The sequence below is a fragment of the Homarus americanus genome, unplaced genomic scaffold, assembly GCF_018991925.1.
Source record: "Homarus americanus isolate GMGI-L3 unplaced genomic scaffold, GMGI_Hamer_2.0 scaffold23324, whole genome shotgun sequence".
Taxonomy (NCBI): Eukaryota; Metazoa; Arthropoda; class Malacostraca; order Decapoda; family Nephropidae; genus Homarus; species Homarus americanus.
The window spans coordinates 32,501-48,214 of record NW_024715677.1 but is presented as its reverse complement, the minus strand read 5'-3'; the positions used below and the strand labels follow the sequence as shown (position 1 = coordinate 48,214).

At 40.6% G+C, this 15,714-nt stretch overlaps 1 protein-coding gene across 1 annotated transcript in view; it reads left to right on the top strand.

Annotated features, from left to right (window-relative positions):
• Positions 1-351: 351 nt before the first annotated feature.
• The window catches only part of LOC121857929, a gene marked incomplete at its 3' end in the record, with an annotated part of 46,489 nt that continues 31,126 nt past the window's right edge, over positions 352-15,714 (top strand). The window contains 2 exon segments of the mRNA XM_042354175.1: positions 352-707; positions 14,712-15,236. Coding sequence (XP_042210109.1) covers positions 15,119-15,236 — 118 coding nt within the window.

The window sequence follows — 15,714 nt, the reverse complement described above, 5'->3', positions numbered from 1 at the left end:
TGGATAATGTGGATATATGCAGGTAGTGTGTGGATAATGTGGATATATGCAGGTAGTGTGTGGATAATGTGGATATATGCAGGTGCGTGTGGATAATGTGGATATATGCAGTGTGTATGGATAATGTGGACATATGCATGTAGTGTGTGGATAATGTGGATATATGCAGGTGTGTGGATAATGTGGATATATGCAGGTGTGTGGATAATGTACATATATGCAGTAGGTGTGGTGTGTGTGTGTGTGTGTGTGTGTGTGTGTGTGTGTGTGTGTGTGTGTGTGTGTGGCTGTGGACGGGCTGGTGGCTGGCTGGCAGAAGGGACACACTCAGTCAGTAGCCTTTGGCAGCCCGCGGCGCGAGGGTGTGTGTGTGCGTGTGTATGTGTCTCTCTCTACGCCGCCTCACCCACACCATCGCTGGCTAGCACTTGACTCACAGCAAAAACTTATACATTCAAATCCACGTCAATTTTCCCTCATTCAGTCTAAATTAAAGCCACATATTAGTGCATCAGTGTAGCTAGAGAAGTGTGTATTACAAACATACAAACATTTATCCAAAGTTAACCACGCAATGAAACTTAATCCCTTGAAATTAAAGTAAAAATATATATATATAAAAACGAAAAATCTACTGTTGACATGGTGCGTGTAAATAAACAAAGTGTGTTGGTTGTTATATTTGATCAGCTGATGTTGAACCCCAGGTGAGTTGTGTAAATATTTACCTTTGTACTGACGTGTGACATAGTGTGTGTATGTGTGTGCGTGTGTGTGTGCGTGTGTGTGTGTGTGTGTGTGTGTGTGTGTGTGTAATAACAATAATAATAATAATAATAATAACGGTTTATTGAAACAGCATGGCAGCCGGAAGGCTGAAAATATACAGTTGCATAATTGGGGAACGGGTCTCTTGATTGACAAATAATATAGAAGTAACATATGTGATACAAATATGGTATATAATAACTAAGTGGGGAGGTCATACTACAGGACATTTCAACATAGTGACAGTGCAAAAAGCTAAGACTGACTGGTAGTGAATACACTGGTTGATTACGAGTTGTTGGTAATTAATTTTTACAATGGTTGGGACTGGGCTTCTTATAGCGATCAGTACGTGCTCGTGTGGGCTGGATGCGGTTGTGGTGTCGATCAGCAATTCGCGGACGAGGGATCTCGGGTGGTAGTAGGAGCCGGTGTCGAGGATGGTGCAGAAGCTTCACACCAAATTTGCAGATGAGGTCGTGGTGATGGTCAGAGAGAGCCGAGAGGGTCAGTGTGTTGAGCGCTTCTTGATATGTGGAGTAGGAAGGGGAGAGAATAATCTTGCATGCCCTCTTTTGCACTTTTTCTAGGTGTTTACGTTGTGTGGCATTTAGGGGGAAGACCAGTCAGGGGAGCACAGTTGAGCTTGGGAAGTATGAATGTTGAGTAAACACTGAGGAGCTCGGGCGTAGGAACTCCGAGGGACTTGAGTCGGCAGAAGAGGTGGAGACGAAAACTGGAGGATTTGACAACTGTACTGACGTGCGTTTTCTAATTTAGTTTGTTATCTATAGTGACGCCGAAGAGCTTAGTGGAGTCTACAACCTGGAGTGTGTTGGGACCTAAAGTAATGGAAGGGGGTGGAACAACGTCGGAGGAGAGGTTGATGTGCATAACCATGGTCTTGGTATGGTTGATGGTGACGTGGTTGTTGGTGGCCCAGTTTTGGAGACTGTTCAGTAAATCCTGTGTGTGTGTGTGTGTGTGTGTGTGTGTGTGTGTGTGTGTGTGTGTGTGTGTGTGTGATACTGGACAAACTTTGCGCTTGTATCTTTAATAATTATCTTTTATATATACACATTTTAAGTAAAGTTAATAATTATACCATTTTAAGTAGAGTTAGTGATTATATTAATTGACTTTGTGCGCTGTCTATCTCTTCGTTGGTGGGCAGAATTGTTGCTTAGTTTGGCGATAGTTTGAGGCCGTGTGGGTTACTCTCTCTCTTTCTCTCTCAATCTATCTTTATCCCTCTCGTCTCTCTCTCTCTCTCTCTCTCTCTCTCTCTCTCTCTCTCTCTCTCTCTCTCTCTCTCTCTCTCTCTCCGCTATCCCTTATCTATCTTGCATGGTAAGCCACCAAGTATTCAGTGTACATGGCAAGCTGAGACACAGGAACCTGGGCTGGGCTGCGGTCTGTTACATATTGTCATTCACTGAAGGAGTTATATTAGCCGGGCTTTGCTCCTCTCCCATAGTGACTGATTCCTCTTCCATGGTAACTGATTACTTTTCCATAGTGACTGATTCCTCTTCCATTGTGACTGATTCCTTTTCCATATTGACTGAGTCCTCTCCCATAGTGCCTGACTCTACAATAGAAGCTGATAGGACTTTACACCTGACCTGACCTGATTTGACCTGGACTTTACTGACCTTCGTAAATGATAACCAGGTAAACACAGAGGTGAGTCATGATATTAGCTCATCTCAGTTCATCTCGTATTTCGTTTCCCTCATCTCAACTCATCTCATAGCTTGACCACGTAAATTATGCTAAGTAGGAAAGTCGAATCTCTTAAAAAGTGCTGAAAATGCCAAGGTTCACCCAGACTTAAGCAGTGTGTGTGTGTGTGTGTGTGTGTGTGTGTGTGTGTGTGTGTGTGTGTGTGTGTGAAAAAGAGTCACTTCATACGGACAAATAGACAGATAAAAGTAATACTGTATAATCCTTTCGCATTCATGGCGAGGTATAATAAAGAAGAATATAATCATCGTTATTTCCTCCCTACCTGGTGATGTTTACCTGTAATCAGCTGTTGGCAACCTCGTTAAGATGAATCATACGCGCTATACCCACCCCCTTACCCCGAACACCTAATTATTTATATAATTACATATTATAGGAATAAATTAACTTTCCTCTCCCTATGACATTTTTAACCATGAGATATTTAATTATCTTTGCATGTTAATTATAAGGAAATTTATCAGTTTTTTGAGGGGTTCTTTTGGGTTTTTGGTTTTTAAATAAATAAATTTGGTTGGTTAGTGTATTTAGGTTAGGTCAGGTGTGGTAAAGTTAGAATAGGTGGGATCAGGTCAGGTCATGAGGCCCTGAACAAAGAAAGGTTACTGGTCACACACACACACACACACACACACACACACACACACACACACACACACACACACACACCAGCGTTGGCAAAGTGACTTGTGGTTATTACTACTAGTGTGTGTGTGTGTATGTGTGTGTGTGTGTGTGTGTGTGTGTGTGTGTGTGTGTGTGTGTCAGTGAGAGTTGATGACAGGCTCCGTCAAGTATTTTAGTGTCTGTATGCCTGTCCTCATTACCAACGACGTAATGTAAATTTATCTGAAGAAATTCCTGGGATATTGTTTATTCTTAGAAATTTGATAAGGTTAGATTAGGTTGTTAGGTTAGGTTAGGTTAGGTTAGGTTATGCTCTTGGTGAAATATTTTGCTAGATCCCAGTTTAATGTAATCTAACCCGCTATCGGACTGGGTTCCACTAGGTTCTTGGGTTCCATTAGGACTTGGGTTCCATTGGGACTCATAGACACATTAGTTATGGGCCCCTGAATGCTAATGGTCAGGTCATTTTGGGTCAAATTGTGTGACCCATTTGTACATTGAGAAAAATTTACTCAATGGACAAATGGCTCACACAATATTGCCGGGAGTATTTAATATTCCCGGCAATATTGTCATTTGGTGTAAAGAGATGCGAGTTTTATTAGTGAGGCTGACGGGCCGCCATTGTTACGTCATCGGTGTATAAATATAATCATTGTATATGTTGTGACGCCTAACCTAACCTAACCACACTCTTATGTTTTATTCATTAATAGCCTCAGTGTTCGTTATATTCGACCACTGTTTTGGCGTCCTTGGCAATCGATACAGTTCGTGGTATATGATTGGTTGCTAAGTGAGCCTCGTCATCCAATCAGCGTTGTAGTAGCACGATTCATTATACACTCACCAACCAATCAACTTCCACGAATTGAGAAAGATGGCTGACGGTGGAATTTACTCGACAAAAAATAAATTATACCTCCCATAATTTTTTATTCTTGATGGACTAGATGTAATTCCTATCATCATTACCATCATCATTACGCTCATAACAACCATAACACCAAGTCGATAATCCCGGATGAGTAACCTTACGACTTATCCTCACGACAAAGGCGGTGACGGTGGGTCAGGTAGGGTCAGGTACAGGTGTAGTAACTCTCACTGCAGGTCTTGGGTCATAGGTCAACTACCCTGAGGAGTTACACACGTATACCTAACTGATGACTGCAGCACACACACACACACACACACACACACATTTTTTTACTTTTCTTAAATTAGTTGTTGGGGTTGGGTGACCACGGTCAAGGGTGGGTGGGGAGGGGTGAAGGGTTAAAGGGGTGTAGTGGTGAGGGGGAGGGAGGGTGTAGGGGAGAGGGGTGAGAGGTGGTTAGTAGGGGAACCCAAGAGAGTTTTAATTACTTTACTTAACTCTTAATTACTTTACTCCAGAAACTCAGGTAATTCTAAGAGTTACAGGTAATGAGGAAGAATTACTGGTCCTAAATTCTCACGTGAGTATTTTTAGAGCAGAATTTTGGGTGAATGATTGTGACGTGTGTCTCTCACCCAGATTAATAAGCTCAACCACCTTTCCCTCATATACTTAACTATTCATCACTATTGCTAAGCACTCTCAGGGAAACCACGACCCGAGGCTTTTGTTGTGGCCTCTGAAAGACGTATGAGTGAATGTCTGAAAAAAAAATAAAAAAAATACAAAATTAAAATACAAAAAATACAAAATAAAAAACAAAAAATAAATACAAAATAAAAATACGAAAAATACTAAATAAAAACCATAATATTTAACTTGTGGACAATTTTTATAAAACTTAATAACTGCTGTAGATTTTTTTAGAAGTGTGAAATGGAAAAAAATATATATATAATTTTTTATTTTTTTACTGAAATTTAATGTTTTTTGTGTGTTTGAGGAGATAAGATGTGTACTATTTTTTTTAGTGTCCAGTGATGTGTTTTAGTGGACAGTGATGTGTTGAAGTGTCCCGTGATGTGTTGAAGTGTCCAGTGATGTCTTTTAGTGTCCAGTGATGTGTTGAAGTGTCCAGTGATGTGTTGAAGTGTCCAGTGATGTGTTGAAGTGTCCAGTGATGTGTTTTAGTGTCCAGTGATGTGTTTTAGTGTCCAGTGATGTGTTGAAGTGTCCAGTGATGTGTTGAAGTGTCCAGTGATGTCTTTTAGTGTCCAGTGATGTGCTGAAGTGTCCAGTGATGTGTTAAAGTGTCCAGTGATGTGTTGAAGTGTCCAGTGATGTGTTTTAGTGTCCAGTGATGTGTTGAAGTGTCCAGTGATGTGTTGATAGATATGTTACAACAATAATAATGAGAAGTAATGTTTAAGTGACTGTTTGAAGTGAATGTTTAAAGTGAATGTTTTAAGTGAATGTTTAAAGTGAATGTCTTAAGCGAATGTAGAATGTTGAGGAAAACAGAGCAGGAAATGTTTAAGGATTTTCATGGACCGTAAACATTGTGTTATCCCGGTGGTTCCTGACTCGTGTAAAATTGTAAACATTACGAGCGTGGAAGACTGTGTTGAATGTGTGTGCGTGTGTGTGTGTGAGAGAGAGAGAGAGAGAGAGAGAGAGAGAGAGAGAGAGATCTTTTCTCTCACTACAGCTTAACAAGTTGAGATTTCCGATAAGTGGGGGTATTTGAGGGACTGCAAGGTGCATTAAGTAAAGTGCTCAGGTCATCTCTCTAAAGATTTACGGGATCTCTCTATCTATCATCTGACCAAACTTGACAAAGAAGGTGTTGCTCTGTCTGTCTGTCTGTCTGTCTGATCTGTCTGTCTGTCTGTCTGTCTGTCTGTTTATCTGTCTGACTCTCTTTAAGCTGTGATATAATAGGACCTCACGCACTAATTACATCATTAGGAATTACCATAACATAACACAACACAACACAAACCCACTCAACCGTCTGTAACTACTAAGGCATATTACAGCTTATTTGAAAACACTATATATTACATAGAATACATAAAATACATTACAAGTGACAAAAGTACAGAGAATTAGACCATTATAACAAGACATAAGCGATCGTCCTGACAGGGAATGACGATTATGGACGAGTAGAGACGATAAAACAGGTTAGCCACGGACGATCCAATCTAGGGAATCGGATACTCTCAACACCCCGAGGTTATACGACTGTCACTTGTTCGTTATGGCACTTATACTCGGTGACACTGTGTGGTTAATGATGCTCGTTTGTTTTTATGGCATTTTGTTTTGGTTTGTTTATCTATATTTGTTTTTACGTTTGGTTTGTTCGGTTTCTTTCGTCTATATTATTTTGTTATTTATTTTTACTTTTGGTTTCTTCATTTATACTTTTTTTTATTTACGTTTGTCTGGTTTATTTCGTCTATACTTTTTTCAAGAGCGAACTGTTACCTTAAAAGATGGATAGATAGATAGATAGACAGACAGACAGACAGACAGACAGACAGACAGACATACAAACATACAGACATACATTCATACAGACATACAGACAGTCATTTTCCCTGGCCGACGAGGATCCCATAATGACTGGCCCTTGCACCTGGGGCAGCCGGATTCACACGGTCCTGTCAGCAAAGCGTGTGTGTGTGTGTGTGTGTGCGTGTGTGTGTGTGTGTGTGTGTGTGTGTGTGTGTGTATGTATCTCTTACCATAGAGTAGTCATCACTTTATATACAAATTGTCCTAGGTTCGAGTACCAGCCAGATTGAAGTAGAGTCCAGTTCCCTTCTTGTGCATTGACCATTAAATAAATACACTGCCTGGTCCACTGGCTGGTGTATGAGGAGAGAGAGAGAGAGAGAGAGAGAGTCACATACACACTATTTTCCTCCATATATACAAAAGTTCTTCTCTTCTCTCTCTCTCTCTCTCTCTCTCTCTCTCTCTCTCTCTCGCTCTCTCCAACACACTAGTTCAGATACAAGGATTTGCCAAGAGAAAAAAATAACTGTCCTCTTTTCCCTCCTCCTTTCTCCTTCCTTCCCCCTCCCTTCCGTCACAGGTTAGTCTCTGGGTTTAAAACGATACAGTAGGGAAGGAAGAGCTGTCACCATCCACATGACACGACCTGGAGACATGGCTGAGAGACATTCAAGGGGGACACATACCAAAAAAAAATGGTTGGTTCAAGAAACATTGGCTTTGTGGGGGGAAGAGGGGGGGGGTGGAAGGGATGGAGGGAAGGAGAGGGAGGGATGGAAGGAGGGGAATGGAGGGGAAGAAGGAGGTGGGGAAGGAAAGGAGGGAAGTAGGTACAGAGAGATGGAAGGAGGGGAGGGAGGAAGGGTAAGGAAGGAGGAAGGGGTCAAATTTTTCTAAGGTTAATATAATTTGAAAATGTTAGTAAACAGAGATAAGGTTAATTTGCATATCCACATACTCTTTATTTAAAGTTATTGTCAATTTAAGGTTTAATGTTGAGGAAAATTTAATTTGCATATACAGGTATTTTTTTGTGTACAGGTATTGTCAATTTAGGGAGAGTCATTAGCATATGTTGACAGGTAATTGTATTCATGCTTACCTGTGTATGTACTGACTTAATGATATAGTTCTGTTTGTTGTTATTGTAGGTATTATGCGTTCGTGTGTGTGTGTGTGTGTGTGTGTGTGTGTGTGTGTGTGTGTGTGTGTGTGTGTGTGTGTGTGTGTGTGTGTGTGTAAGAAGTTAGGCAGGTTACAGCGTTAAAGAGGTCGCGGTAATTTATCTTAATTATAAACTTTTTCTGACCAACACCAAAAACTTAAGTTGTAATTGAATTGTTTTGTGAGTAGGAGGAACAACAGAGAGACATACAGATAGATAGATAGATAGATAGATAGATAGATAGATAGATAGATAGATAGATAGATAGATAGACAGACAGACAGACAGACAGACAGACAGACAGACAGATAGATAGATAGAGAAGGACTGACATTTAGACAGACAAACAGACAGACAGACAGACAGACAGACAGACAAACAGACAGACAAACAGACAGACAGACAGACAGGCAGACAGACAGATAGACAGACAGGTAATACACCAAGACATCAATTAGACACAACTAAACCAGCACATGCTCAGGTAAATCCTTTAAACCAATTAAACCTTCAGGAAAGCCTTTTAAAACCCAAGTAAACCCTCGTGTAAACATGTAATGAAGCTTTACATAAACACTCTGACACCACTAAACCCTGTAAACCTCAGCTAAACCATGAGATAAACCTGGTAGACTATCAACACTGGTTTAACTTGACTTTATTGTAGTAAAGTAATTGGTGGTGTTTTGTTTTCGTGAATTATTTCTCTGGTACGTGACAGTAGAGAGAGAGAGAGAGAGAGAGAGAGAGAGAGAGAGAGAGAGAGAGAGCGTATCATCGTATTAGTGTTAACCTTCAACAAGTCATTAACGTGTATTTCCTATAATATCTGTGTGTGTGTGTGTGTGTGTGTGTGTGTGTGTGTGTGTGTGTGTGTGTGTGTGTGTGTATAGAGTTATCCTTGTAGTTAATGAGTTTTGATTCTGTTTAGCGTATAGGCTTAGCATACACACACACACACACACACATACACACACACACACACACACACACACACACACACACACACACACACACACACACACACACACACACACACACACACACACACACACCACGTTTCTTTACGACATATCTGTCTTACTTGTTTCAGAGTTATGCTGAAACGCTAACTTCTTTGTATTTACGAGACAACTGCTTCTAATAGTGAGGAGAGAGAAGTTGTGATGAAAGAGGGGGAAGGAGGGGGGGAGAGAGAGGGGAGAGGGGGAGGAGAGAGGGGAGGAGAGGGGAGAGAGATGGGAGAGGGGAGGGAGAGGGAAGGGAAAAAAGGAAGGGGACAGGTGGAGGAGGATTGAGAGGGGGAGTGAGAGGGAGGAGGTGAGTGGGAGGGGAGGACTGGGAGAGGAGAGGAGATTGGAGGAGGAAGAGAGAAAATGGGGGAAAATAGGGAGGAGGAGGAGGGAAGACAAGGGAATGGAGGAAGATGAAGAAGAAAGAGAACAAGAGAAGAGGAGGGATAAAGGAAGAAGAAACAGAAGAAAACATAAACAAACAAACAATAACCATGGAAAAACAAACAAAGATACAGACAAACAAACACAAACAACACCCTCCCTCCCCTCCCCTCTTCCTCTCGTATTTCACTAACGGCGGAGGGGGGAATAATAAGAATAACAATAAACAGACAAACTACCCCCATAAACATATCAACAGCCATAATAAAAGACGATACTAAACTACAGACAGACATACCAGCGTGAGAGGGGGTGAATACAATATACCCCCACTGGTTCTGCTTCAAGGTCAGGAGGGTAATAATAATAATGTGATAATGAGTTGGTCTGTACTTTTGAATATGTGTGATTATCAAAGGTGAATTAATTTTTGGGTTTTGTGTGTGTGTGTGTGTGTGTGTGTGTGTGTGTGTGTGTGTGTGTGTGAACTGTGACCTATATACTGTGTTTGCCTATCGCTCTCTCTCTCACTTTCTCTTTTTTCTCTTATTCTTTCATTCTTTTTCTATCTTTTTCTCTCACTCACCCTTTCTTTCTTTCTTTCTGTAGGTGTGTACTCGTATTATATTTGTAACAGAGCCAGAATTCTCTCCTCGTTACTCTCACATTGATCAACACGCCTCAATATAAACATTCATTTATTATATATATATATATCGTATTCCTTTCCTCCTAAACCATTATCGTCATCGGCTCTTGGCCACGGTTTAATGGCGTTCTAGAGTCGAATTGTACCTATTATGTTATTGTTCTATAGGGAGGGTGGGGTGGGTGGGGGGGTTGAGGAGGATAGGTAGGGGTGTGTGACAGTGCCATTAAAACCCATTAGAATCTATTAGGTGCATAGGTGAGGTTGTCTGAATAATGGGAACGATAGCTGTTTGGATGGTTATGTTGGTTAAATTAGGGATTACATGATATACACACACACACACACACACACACACACACACACACACACACACACACACACACACACACACACAGAGCATAGAGTAGTGTGTGTGTGTGTGTGTGTGTGCCGGGGGAGAGAATGAGAGAAAATGGAGGGAAAAAGAGAGAGAGACGTAAAAGCCGGGAATGGGAGGGAAGAGGTGAAGGGAGGGGCCTGCAGATCCCATAGGCCCCATATTCCAATAGGACCTGTAATCTTATTTGGTTCCAAGCCTATTAAATGCTAGTTCCTAATGGGTCCTTATAGACCTACTGTAAGTTGCAATAGGCCTAATCCTATCAGTCTCCAGTACTGTTTAGACCCATTTCTAATTGGCCACCCCCATTAATGTTGAGAGCCACTAGGACAAGGGCCCCCACTAGGACAAGGGGCCCCACTAGGACAAGGACCCCACTAGGACAAGGTGCCCCACTAGGACAAGGGCCCCACTAGGACAGGGGCCCCACTAGGACAAGGGGCCCCAATAGAACAGGGGCCCCACTCGGAAAAGGGCCCCCACTAGGACAAGGGGCCCCACTAGGACAGGAGGGCCCATCAGGAAAGGGGTCCACTTGACATACAATCATACACAAGTGTAAACAGTGACCCAGTTAATACAATAATTACCATCACTGGAGCACAATAAATAAACAGAGTAATATGTGTTAATTTATCACTCTAATGCTCGATAAATGTTGACAACCAGTTAATACCCGTGTGTGTGTGTGTGTGTGTGTGTGTGTGTGTGTGTGTGTGTGTGTGTGTGTGTGTGTGTGTGTGTGTGTGAGTGGTGTGTGTGTGTGAGTGTGTGTGTGTGTGTGTGTGTGTATGTGTGTGTGTGTGTGTGTGTGTGTGTGTGTGTATGTGTGTGTGTGTGTGTGTGTGAGTGTGAGTGTGTGTGTGTGTGTGTGTGTGTAATGTATTGATGTACGTATTAGTGTAATATTTATATGTATGTATGTATGTATGTACAGTATAAACGAATTCATACATACAATATTATCACAAGAATGAACAATAACAACAATGATAACGAAGAAAAAAAAACACACACCACAAAACACACTTAAACAAACAACAAACATGACATGACAGCCTTGACACAAACACATGACAGTGACGGTCCACCAGCCGGCCTCATATACAGTAAACACATAGCCACATAGACAGAACGTTATGTGATATGGAGCTTAATTTAACACCGAGGATCGTAGATAAATTTCCATGTTGTTGTTTTGTTTTTCTATAATACTGGGTGGATAAAAAATGGCGCCTGTGACGTCATGAATGTATTTCTCTTTGTAGTGATATAGAAAACGGGGGAAGGGAGGTGCATTGGTGTAGAAAACGGGGGTTGGGAGGTGCATTGGTGTAGAAAACGGGGGAAGGGAGGTGCATTGGTGTAGAAAACGGGGGAAGGGGGGTGCATTGGTGTAGAAAACGGGGGTTGGGAGGTGCATTGGTGTAGAAAACGGGGGAAGGGAGGTGCATTGGTGTAGAAAACGGGGGAAGGGGGGTGCATTGGTGTAGAAAACGGGGGTTGGGAGAGAGAGAGAGATCATAGAGGGACCACTGGCAGAGAAGAGCTTACAGGCCAAATACTGTATGAGACGACGTGATAAAATACTGGGAATGGCTTCTTGGGGGAGGCATTTCAAGTAGTGTCTCTCTCTCTCTTTCTCTCTTTCTCTCTCCAGCACACACACACACACACTCTCTCTCTCTCTGTGTTCAACGCACAGAGAATAAGTGAGTGTTGACCAGAGAGAGAGAGAGTGAGAGAGAGGCATCATTTGTATATAGTTGTATATTTTGTCGTATCCTATTGGAGTGTATATCCGGGTATATACAGTAATAGTGTATAGTCCAAAAATACATACGGTGTACAGTATATATCCGGTCATACCTCCATATATTCGGACAAATTCAATTCCATGACGATTTACCGGCCGATTACGAATAATCTTCCATAATTTAAATTTTTATCATGAAAAAAAAGTAAAAAAAATATATATACTAATAAAGAACTCACAAAGTTTTATTTTCAATATTTTGTGGATTTTGTGTGGCTCTGTAGACATCAAAGTGTCATTCTATTGCATATCATATTAGTTACATAGCATATCATACCAGTTACATAGCATATACCAGTTACATAGCATATCATATTAGTTACATAGCATATCATACCAGTTACATAGCATATCATATTAGTTACATAGCATATCATATTAGTTACATAGCATATCATACCAGTTACATAGCATATCATATTAGTTACATAGCATATCATATTAGTTACATAGCATATCATATTAGTTACATAGCATATCATACCAGTTACATAGCATATCATATTAGTTACATAGCATATCATACCAGTTACATAGCTTTAAATACGACGATAGTTACACAGTTTTATATAGATACAAGTAGGACATCAATCACATCACCAACACGTCATAATTATAAACTTATGGCTTCAATAACAACAAAATAACATCCTGTACAATCACTCCAAAAAAAATATCTATCCAAAATTGTGTTGAAAAAATATGACACAACGGACGAAGGATTTTGACAACCCTACCGAGACAACAGGAGTCACAGTGTTCGTTCTGGAATTCATCGATCACCCAGAGTACAGATAGTATTTTTGTTTAATTGGTTTTTACCTGTGTTTGTAGATGGTAGTTGGTGGGATTGAAACACCTGTGGTAGTTTTAGTCCTTGGGGTTGAAACAGGTGTCCTCAGAAGACCTTTTACCTGAGATCTCATTACCTGTTACTTTCTGATCTCAAAATCTCATTCCTCGTATCTTGAAATTCCTTCATTCTCAAAGGTTGTAATAAAGGGATGGCCGGATTATTGTGTGTGTGTATGTGTATGTGTGTGTGTGTGTGTGTGTGTGTGTGTGTGTGTGTGTGTGTGTGTTAGATTTGACAGAGTTCTATTATATTTACCCCCATCCTTACCCTCCTCATCCCTTTACCGCCATCCTAATATCCTAACCCCTTACTCTCCTTACCTCACCCCACCCCCCTCACCCTTCATTCACAAGTGCTTCTTTTATCTCTCTCTCTCTCTCTCTCTCTCTCTCTCTCTCTCTCTCTCTCTCTCTCTCTCTCTCTCTCTCTCTCTCTCTAATCCATTACCCGGAACCATTACCTCTTAGCATAACAGCCTACAAGACATCATAACCAACCCTCATATAAATTACACCAGCACCCACCTCATTTAAACGCAATGTGAACCGGAAAAATGAACGTGTTGCAAAGTGGACCATATATTCAGGTTATATTATTCACACAATGAGAATGATATCAGAGTCTTATTATAAGGTATTTGGGTGTATGTTTGTATAATTCAGGGTTGTGTTGTGGTGAATTATGATGATAAAAATGGGTTGTGTTATTTTTTCTATATGTGTGTGTATATTTGTCAGGGTTGTATACTAGCGAATCAAAAGGGTAGAATTGTTTCAGGTTTGTGTGTGTGTGTGTGTGTGTGTGTGTGTCCCTGCAACTAATTGTAAACAAACATTAACACGTCTACACATGTATTAACTCTAGGGGAAGCTAATTACGGGTTGTGTTGTTGTTGTTTCTGTATAATTGTAAACTAAAAGAGAAACTCGTTCACTTGTATGGAAAATAGGGTGATGGAACAGATGGAACAGAGAGAGAGAGTAGTTTATTTCTATCTCTCTATTTATCTCATTCTGTTCCTCATTCTTCTTCCCCCTTCCTCCTCCTCTTCCATCCTCACTTCTCTCTCATTCTCAGTTCCTCCTCCTCCTCTTTCCTCCCTCTTACACTCCTTCCTTTCTCTTCCATCCTCCTTCCCTCCATCTCTTCCTCCTCCTCCTTTCTTTCTCTCTCATCTCCCTTCCCTTCCTCTTCTTTTTCCTCCCCTTCCTTCTTCCACCAATTCATCTCTCCATCCTTTCTCCTATCTTCATTTCCTTCCTTCTCTCATCCATTTCTCCCTCTCATTTCTTCCCATTCTCATACTCCTTCCCTCTTATCTCCCCTCTCCTCCCTCTCCCACTCAATTTGAAGTACAAATTGGGTGCCCACAGTTTTATTTGCCGGCCAGAGAACAGCTGCCCGATCACGCCTCATACACAACATAATAATATAAACGGTGTATTAATGTGACCAGTTAATACACACAGTAATACATGTGGGTTATATACAGTAGGTTTATATCATTACATCACCCGCTGTAACTAGCCTATGAGCCGTGTGTGGTCGTCAACTGGGTATTTTGATAGTGCGCGATCAGCAATTTGTATCCAGCTTGTGGTAATGTGGCCAGTCTGTCTCCCGTCTCTCAGCCATACAAGACGTGTGTGTGTGTGTGTGCTCCAAGAAGCTAGTTATACTCTCAAGCTTCTACCCTAATTAACGCTCACAGCTCATAAAGCGTTAATTACGGTGATGTGTGAAGGTTTCTGTAAAGAGATGAAATAATGTATGTTATGATTATTTAAATGATAAGATTAATAGAAATAATAATAATAATAATAATAATAATAATAATGACAACAATAACATATCAAGGAAATCCATCTAATCAAATTTCTCTTTTGTTTACAGATGAGCGAGAGAACTCCTCTGATTGGCTACACACACCGTGACGTAACTGCAGAAAAACACAGTTACCAGTCAATCTTATCTCTTATAAACTGATCATATTAACGTTGTCAGTATAAAAAAAGATCGATTATTATTTAAATTAGATATAATAATTTTTTTATTATTTAATTTTGTGTATTTTAGATCTAAGTACAGTTTTGGATATGACGAAATAATATCCGTATCTTATAAGACTAATTCTAAATAAACAATGATGATCAGAGTATAATAATAACACTATGGCAATATGGAGAAAATACAATAACAGAATACAGGAAAAGGACGTAGAGGATAGATGAAAGAGAATTAGGTTACGGAAATACTAATTGTAACTTTGCTTGGAAATTTGAAAGTCGTCAAGTAGAGCTATGATTGGCTGGCCCGGGGTGACGTTAGCGGCCCCAGCCAGCCAATGGGCAGGCAGGTACATCCTCCTGGCCTTCTCCCTGTGTTTACAAGATGTGACGTCACTGACCAGCGTTAAAGGTAAGTTCTGTTGAGTCTAATAAGTTTACATCAGCTGTCGAGAATCTATAAATAACAAACACAATTCTTTCCAGAAGGTCATTCGTTAACCGAAAATTTCGTTAACCGAATCCATTGTTTCAATGGGATATTGGGTAATTGGTTCCAGCTCACAGAAATGTACATACAAAGTAAAAGAAAAAATGCAGTAAAGTACACTTACTTTGAGGTGTGTATGTAGAAGGTTCCTGGTTGATGATGATGATAATGGGAATTAGAAGTGGGGTGGAGGAGAAGGGAGAAAAGAAGGAAGTGGGGATGGAGGAGAAATCACTTTTCAGTGGACCCATGCTTGATGCAGTCATTTCACCAATAAAATTTTAAGTTCATTAGGTGTAATTCAAGATTATTTTTTCTTTAAATCAGCACTGCACTGCGCTATATATTATCAATATGTTAACTAAAGTTCAGAATGACCAATAATTTCAATGAAAAATGC